The 8,034-nt window shown below is 61.2% G+C and overlaps 1 protein-coding gene across 1 annotated transcript in view; it reads right to left on the minus strand.

The window, feature by feature from the left end:
- The window catches only part of ITSN2 (intersectin 2), a 30,135-nt gene extending 23,271 nt beyond the window's left edge, over window positions 1-6,864 (minus strand). Inside the window, exons 1-3 of the mRNA XM_044656723.1 lie at window positions 6,811-6,864; window positions 5,864-5,956; window positions 4,807-4,870 (exon numbers count right to left, since the gene is read on the minus strand). Coding sequence (XP_044512658.1) covers window positions 4,807-4,870; window positions 5,864-5,956; window positions 6,811-6,838 — 185 coding nt within the window. The 5' untranslated portion in view covers window positions 6,839-6,864. The remainder of the gene's footprint in view (window positions 1-4,806; window positions 4,871-5,863; window positions 5,957-6,810) is intronic.
- Window positions 6,865-8,034: the final 1,170 nt, after the last annotated feature.

Raw genomic sequence — 8,034 nt, forward strand, 5'->3', positions numbered from 1 at the left:
TCTGGGCCCAGCCATTCGGCCTGCTGCCGCCGCTCTGACTCCCCTAAGAATGACCCAAGAGGCCCATTGATGCTGTACCCAGAAGAGGGCGACCCAGAGAGCAAGAGGACCTGGACGTCCTGTCATAGGAAATCCAGTGAACTCAGCCTGAAGAAGCCTTGCGGGAACGTCCCTCCACAGACACCTGAGGGCTCCCGCTGTGGCAACAAACCCGTCTGCCTGGACTCCTGGGGCCGCTCCAGCTCAGCTGCAGGGCAGGGCTCACACCCGGGGGGAATAAACTGCCCAGGGATGAGGGACGAGCTTCCTGGGGGTCCAGGCCAAAAGGAGAGGAGGAAGAGTGTCAGGGAGGGGCCACCATGGGAAGCGAGAGCCAGCGATGGGTCAGGAGTGACCCTGAAGCCATGAATGTGGGTGACTCGAGGGCAGAACCTTGGCCAGGGGATTCCTGCCCAGCTGTCGGCTGAACTAGGTCTCCACAGCCAGATGGCGAACCAGGAAGTCCGTGTCCCCGAAGGGCCCTCAGGCCTGACACGTCCACAGGCCACGAGGGTGGCACACGGTTCTAGGGAGGATTGCGGCTTCTGGCTCTGGGGCCACGAAGAGGAGCCACGAACAGGGAACGGCTGCTCTTTGCCACCACCGATGGCACACGGCTGGTAGTAAATCAGTGTTCTTTGGACAGAGGCGTGGAACAGTCCTCTTCTGTGAATGGATCCAGAATCAAAGAGGAGGAGGAGGGGGAGGAGGAGGAGGAGGCGGCGGCCTGGGGCACAGGGGGAGGGCCAGTCTTGGGGGAAACCCTCAGGGCCCTTCCTGAGAAGGCCATCTGCAGGTCCCTCACAGAGATGCCAGGAAAAGCAAGCTGGCACACAGCCGGAGAAGAAATGCATCAAGGTGTGTGAATGGAATCGGCTCCCCTCCTTCCTTCTTTAGACTTTAGCCACCAGGAATGATGTCTCCCACCCGACTTAGAATTAAGTGGCCCCCACGTGATGGTAAGTGACCAATCAAGAACAAGGGGCTGCCCCCTGGGCAGTCCGAAACAGGGTCGAGGCTGCTGTTTGTCCCTGTGAAACTGGAGGTGGACGCAGTAAGTGTGGAAAGCTGCTGCCTTTTAAATAGGCTGGTCACTTCCTGTGGAGGCAGTGGGCGCTTCGAACTTGGTGTGGAAGGATCTCTGGTGGGACCTCAGACGGCTTCCCTCTGAACTGTCACGTGGGTGAGTCAGGCTGACTCTCCTCGTCCTCCCTGGGCGATTCTGGAGGCTCCAGCCTCAGGGAGGCCTCTCTGGCCTCTCTTCTTGGAGGAGGCCTCGTGGCCAGAAGCCTGGTTGAATTCACCTCTGAGCCTCCTCTGCTGGGGCCTCTGGTCCGGGCTGGAGTTTCTCTCTCTCATTTTCCCTGCCTTCGGCCTTCCTAATTGTAAATAAACCCCCACAAAAGTCACCCTGACTTGGGCCTCTTTTATTTGGAATCGAGTTAATCCGATTTCTGGCGACCAACCTTCATATCTAGTTTGCCCTCTTACAAAGGAAGACGGGTGAAATAAAGGCCAGGAGAGGAAGATGAGAGAATGACCAGAGGGCAGCCGGGCACTCTGACCCTACCAGGCACCCAGGGCAGGCTGGGAAAGACTGAACAGGGCAACGAGGGGACGAGAAGCTGGGGGTGGGGGGAGGGACCTCCCTCAGTGGCCCCAGGCAAGGACAAGATCCAGACTCTGTCCAAGTGCCTCCAAGGAGAGGGTGGCCCAGCTCCCGGGACAGCGGGCCTGAGGAGGAGGCTCTCGGAGCCTTTGAAATACTGGCATCATTCTGAAGAGAGTACGATGAGAGCAAGCCTAGGGAACCCTACGATGCCACACAGACGGCCACACGGACTCAGCTTCTGCCTGGAGACCTCCAATGAGGGGGATCAAGCGGTTCACCCCTCTTGGGGACACCTGGAATTGTCAGAGAGCTCGTCTAGACCGAGCAGCACACACCTCCTGGGCACAGCCAGCACGGGCTAAGGATGCACCACCGGGAGGCCTCACCCTTCCATCCCTCCCTCTGAGTCTCCTCCTTCTGCCAAGAGAGCTTTTCAAGAGCCCTTTTTAGGGAACAAACATTCTGGAAAGGAAAAGCTGGAGCTGACCGTCATCGCGTGAAAGGACCCCCCAGGCGCCAAGGGGAAGCCAAGTCATCAGCCCACAGAGGGCGGGGGGCGGGGATGGTCACGCTGTCTGGGGGGCTAGGCCCAGGGCCCAGAACCAAGCTCCCACCCAAAGCCCCCAGATCTCGTGCTCCCATTCCATTCCTTCCCACAGCCCAACTCCTTAATGAGCCTGTCTATACTGGCTGCCTCTCTTCTCCTCCTCTTGACGTTTTCTCAACCCCGAGGGGGGGCTGGCTTCACTCAAACGGTTCTCTCCGAAGTTCCCAGCACAGCCCGTTCTCAGGGCAGCCCCTTCCTGGCTGCTTCAGGGCCTACTTCTGTCTTCCTGGAAGCCCTGGAGGCTGTGGAGGGAGAAGGGGCTGGATGCAGGAAGAGAGAGGAAGGCTCCAGCCCCACTGCCTTTTTCTCTGTGTCTCACCTCTGGGCATGGGGCGGGCATGGGCGGGCATGGGGCACTGCCTCCTCGGAGCCACTCTCAGGCCACGGCCTTTGCTGCCCTGCTCAGCCAGCTCGTCCACCTCATTTTCTGGACAGAGCCTCACAGCCAGTGTTTGGCTCGTCTTCTGCCCCTCTGGCCCTCGTGCTTGGAGCCAAAGGACACAGGCTAGGCCGAGGCCCAGCCTTCTGCATGGCGTCCCCAGGCTCCTGGTGCCAACTTGGGTTTGGGCCTCAGCTCTTCCTGTGGCACGGCTCTGAACCCAGTGAGGGGCCATACCTCACCAGGAACCTGAAAGACTCCCCTGGGTGCTAAAGGTTGGGGGGCAGCAGGCCTCTCACGAGACTCTCTATACAGTTCCCAGGCAGGCACCTGATTGGTCCTCCTTCTTGCTGGGCTGCCAGAGCCCAGATGCTGAGACGTCCACACACTGGTCTGCCGTGGAAGGCTCGCTCTCCCCCAGGGTCCTGGCTGGCCCTGGGGCCCCAGCACTCCAAAGCTTCCACTTTTTTTGATTGTTCCTCCTGGCGTGTTTTTCGAGCGTTCTTAGGTATAGGCTGGCATGCTGGCTCCTGCAGAGTGCCCGGGTTTGCCCACATCTGCCTGCTCCCTTGAGGAGAAACGACCCATCGCTTTTGTCCCTTCCAAAGCTGGCTGCGATGTTCCCTTTGGGCTCTGATGATCTACAAGGCTCCGGAGCCCTGCAGATGCCAGGACTGGGCTAACGGGTTAGGCGAGCTTCTTGAGGGCAAGAACTGTCTTTCTTCTCCTGTGTAGTCTCACAGTTAGCACAGCGCCTGGCACACGCTGTTAAAATCGTTATCTGGGTCAAGATGGAGGCCACTTTGAAAGACAGGACGGGCAGCTGAGAACCTCAGAATGTTGTGAGCCAAGGGCAAAAAGCAGTTGGCCCCAGCCCTGTAAATACCCCCAAGTGACAAGACAAGGGGGCTCAGATTGGAGCAGCGACTCGGGAAGGTGGGAGGTGAAGCGTGAAGGGTAGGCCTGAAACCTGTGACCTGATATCCTACTGAGAGAGCTGGAGAGCCATCGCCATCCTTGTTCGGAGAGAGGTTACGGATTCATCATTCAACGTCATCAATAGCCTTCCCTAGTCTCTGGCTTGGCTGTGGCCAAGTCAGGCCAGAGTTAGAGAGAGGGTGAAGAGCCTCCACCAGATCTAGATCAACAACGTAGATCATTAGCCTAAGAACTAGCAAGAGGGTTCCTAAATCCTCAGTCCCGTTGCCTTGTTTCCTAGCCCCATCAAGAGATTCCATACAGTGTTACCATCGACTGCCTTTCCCGAGTGCTGCCCGGGAAGGAGATGAATACGAGTCAGACTTCGCCGTGATCCAATAGCCAATCCATAGCCCTCATCAACAACTACCTCGAGGGGTTAACCGCCCACACCAGCTCTCAGGGGTTCCCTGCCTGGGCAGACTGTTAGAAGGGAACAAGTGACAGCTTATCTGACCAAGCCTGTGAGAGAGGAGAGGCACAGATTAGCCCGACAACAAGTGCACAAGGCCTGGGCGTCCCTCCGTACCATCTGTCTCTCCGGGACCTCTACGCCCTCACAGCAACGGCGGGCGCCTACCACACGCTGACGGATCACAGGCATCCATCACTGAGGGCCTGCACGTGTAGCCATTAATGGGCAAAGGTGGGCAGAGATGCCTGGACGTTGCCAAGAGCGGGGAAAAAACCCCAAAGCCAGAGAGGAAAAAGATGGAAGAAGCAAATGCTCTCTATGAATAAAAGCTGACAGAATCGGCGCCGGAATCTGAGAGGTTCTGCCACGTGCCGAGAAGCAGCATATCTGGAGAGACCTGCCGGAAGGGCAGCCCAACCGAGAGCAGGACAAGAGCTGCTGGATGGACCGAGGAGGGCCTGAGGAACATCTTCAAGTATCCCACGAGCCGCCGGCCGCTCCACCAATCATCATCCACTCCAGGGCACCCACACTAGGAAGAGTGGCCCGTGCCCGTTCCCACCGTGGATGCCCGGCTCTCCAGTCCCAGTGTGGACGTACTGATTCAGAGGCCCGTCCTGCACCCCCACTTAAGTGCCAGCTTCGTCTACGAGGAAGAAATGTTCCTCGACCATTCAAACGCTCTCCCACTTGTCTGCTTCTGCCGGGTGCACCGGGAAACCTCAAGCAGCGCTCCCCATCCCGTGTCCCCCCGATCCAAAGGGAAGGGGCTTTACCATATTTCGGCTAGCACGGAAGCAGGAAGGCCAGACTGCAGGAAGAAGCCACGCGCCTGGTCACCTACGGCAGAAACAACAACAACAGATGAGTCGCTGAGCTTAGCCATCCGCTGGTCAGCCGGTCAGCCAAAGAGCACTGATCAAGGGGCCGCCCAGTGCCAGGGAGGGAACTCGGGGCCTGAAGAGCGGAGGGGAGGAGGGGGCTGCCAGGGCAGAGGCCTGGAGGCCCCCGTGGTGGCACATCAGGGAGCCCGGATGTCCAACAGAAGAGTCTGGAGTTACTGTAGGGATGAGGGGGAGCCAAGGGGTGACCGGGTGGGGCCTGCCCTTTGGCCACTGCAGGACCGCCATTCTGACTGCGTGCCTATGACACGGGGGTGGCAGTGGTGTCCTCCTGGGCAGGGCCATGCCACGACAACAGCCCCACTGCACAGAATGGCATCGTGACGGCACTGGACTCTGAGAGGCAGCTAGGCAGGAGGGGAGAGAGCACCGGGCCGGGGGGTCAGGGGGACTCGAGTTCAAATCTAGCTTTAGACATGTACTAGCGGAGTACTCTGGCCAAGATGTCTAGCCTCTGTCTGCTCAGCTGAGGCCCCAACTGTGAGATGGGGAGAATGACAGCCCCTGCCTCCCAGGACAGAAGATCCTATCTGTAAAGTGCTGGCACACAGCAGGTGCCATATAAATGCAGGTTCTCTCCCCTTCCCCCTTCCCCAAGCACAACCGCCACTCACATTTGCCCACTATTTCCCTCATCTAGCCGCTGCCAACCGTCTAGGTGGGCCTCTGGCTGAGCCTTTCCTGTCAAGTGAGCAAAGGGCAGGCTCGATCCGGAGGGACCCGGGAGCACGGCGAGGGAAGAGGCCAACCTGGAACCGTCCAGGCAGCGGCCCGAGGGGGGAGGGCCCAAGCGACCCCGGAGCCAGGCAGGGACCTGGCTGCAGAAGACTGGCCGGACGGGGCCGGGCCTGGCCCATGCACTGCCTTCTTTGGTCTGCCCAAACCGTGGCTCTTAAAGGAACGGGGCTGCTTCCGCAACGTCCACACTGACCTGTGATGTGTCCCCCAGCGGGCCGGAGACTGTCAAACTGCTTATCGTGCTTGCTCCGCTCTTCTGAGGTGATCGCCCACATGTTGGGGCCCCCTAGAGATACACGGGGGAGAGGAGGCCGTGAGACGCCGCCGCCGGGCTCAGGGGGAAAGCGGCCACCTGGGGGACGGAGGGAGGCCGGGGGCGGAAGCCAGACATCCGCCTGCTGCCGTTTCCACCCCAGGGACGCTTCGCTCCCATTTGGGGGTTAGAATAGAAGAGGGGGAGCAGGAAGTGCGCAAAGGCCCACTCAGGGAACCGGAACGGGAGGATGCCGAGGAGCGCCGTGCCGGCGTCGAGCTCCAGGACGATTTCAAGAGACCTTCCGTGACCCTGAAACCCGTGAGCCCGGCCCCATCTCGGTCATCTGATGTGTGTGAGCTGCAAGGACCCCGACCATCTATCCCGAACCCGAGCCAGCGCCCCCGGGCTCCGGCCTAGCCCGTGTTCCTGTGTCTTTGTGGCCCAGCTAGTTGGAAGTAGACAGCCAGAGGGAGCGGTGAGCTTGGCCCGATCTGCTGGGACCAAAGAGGCCTCTGCGGCTCGGGCCGGGGGAGATTCGAGCAGGGCCTCCGTCCGCCTGGTCCCCTCCCCCAGCCTGGGAGCGAGGCCCACCCCTGGCTTCAGCACCGGGCCGAACCTCCAACCTGAATGGCCTCACTTGCACCAGGCCCCACTCGCTGATCTCAGGGAGCTCCTTAAGCTCCGGCATTATCTAGAGAGGAACACTGGGGGCCGCTTCCCTGCTCACGCGTGGCTCCCTGGGCTTTAGGGGCTACGAGGCACTTCCTGGAGGAGGAGGACATGCCGGCAGCCCTCTGACCCGGGGCCCCTGAGCGCTCCGTCCCTGGCTCTGGTCCGGCCTCACCAAACCAGAAAGGCTCCCCGGCCCACCCCCAAGGCCTTACCATTCATAACGGCTGAAAACTGCGCCATCACGGTCTGGGGGCCGCCTCGCGGCTCTCGGCCATCTGCAACGTGAACAAACACATGGCACGGCCATCAGGGCTGCACCCACGCCAAGAGGCTGGTCCCCCTCCCCCAAGGCAGGAAAGGACGCAGGCGAGAAGTGCCCGGGGGGAGGCGGGCGCAGAGACGGAGCCGGAGGGCTACGGAGAGCTCCGGGTCTGAGTGGCACGCGGGCGCAGAGCAGGAGGGCGCCGAGTGAGCGTGGCTCTGCAGGAGGAAGCCCCACAGCACCCCAAATGCCTGAAACGCGAGTCGTAGGCCGCTGCGGGCCCTCCACCCACCACCGAGCGGCTGGGCACTCTGCTAGGGGCAAAAGCCAGCTGTGGGGAGAACTGGGAAAAGCCGACTGCAGGAGGTGCTCAAGCTGACTGGGCTGCAGCAGAAGGGGGGCTGGGGAGGGCCTTCGAAGCCCAGTGGAGGCCTGGGGGTCACCGAGAGCCCTGAGCAGAGACGGGACCCCTGGCAGACTGCCCCAGAGGCCGGGACCAGAGGGGGGAATCGAGGCAGAGGAAACGGGCCCCTGGCTGAGGCTGAGAGAAGAGGGATGTAGGGTCAGAAAGCTCAAGCGACGGGAGGGGTCAGTGAGAGCAGGGAGTCGAGGCAGACGCCAAGGGGGTACCGTCTGAGAAACCGTCTGCCTCCCTCTGTCCCACCCATCAGGAGAGCCTCCTCACCCCCCAGGCGCTGCCCCGGCCCCGGGCATCTCCCCATGCCGCTTGGGAGCTGGTGCAGAGGAGGGAGAGGCCAGAAGACACAGTCCGTGACAGACACTGTGTGGACGTGGCCCCCGTCTCCGCGTCCCCTCACGAGGGCCTGCCACGGCCCCGCTTCCAAGTGTCGGCGAGAGTCCGCAGGAGGGAAGGGGACTAAAAGGGATCCCAGGCTCTCGGGCCTGAACTGCCCCCCCCAAAGAGAACAGGAGGGACGGGCACTACAGGGAACCCTGCCCCGAAGACGGATACCCAGCGGGGAGGAGAGACGGCGCCTCCACTTGCAGCCTCGCCAGCAGCGCCCCAGTGGGAACAGGGTTTGCTCTGCAGTCATTCCCAATGGCGGCGAGTCTGAATGGCCCCGAGGGGCCAGAGCTGGCCCAAGACCAAGGCCAGACAGAGGGGGGGGGGCCTCGTCTCCGATCAGCCCTGGGGAACGGTGCAGACACGTTC

This window comes from Gracilinanus agilis, chromosome 1 (assembly GCF_016433145.1).
Source record: "Gracilinanus agilis isolate LMUSP501 chromosome 1, AgileGrace, whole genome shotgun sequence".
NCBI lineage: Eukaryota > Metazoa > Chordata > Mammalia > Didelphimorphia > Didelphidae > Gracilinanus > Gracilinanus agilis.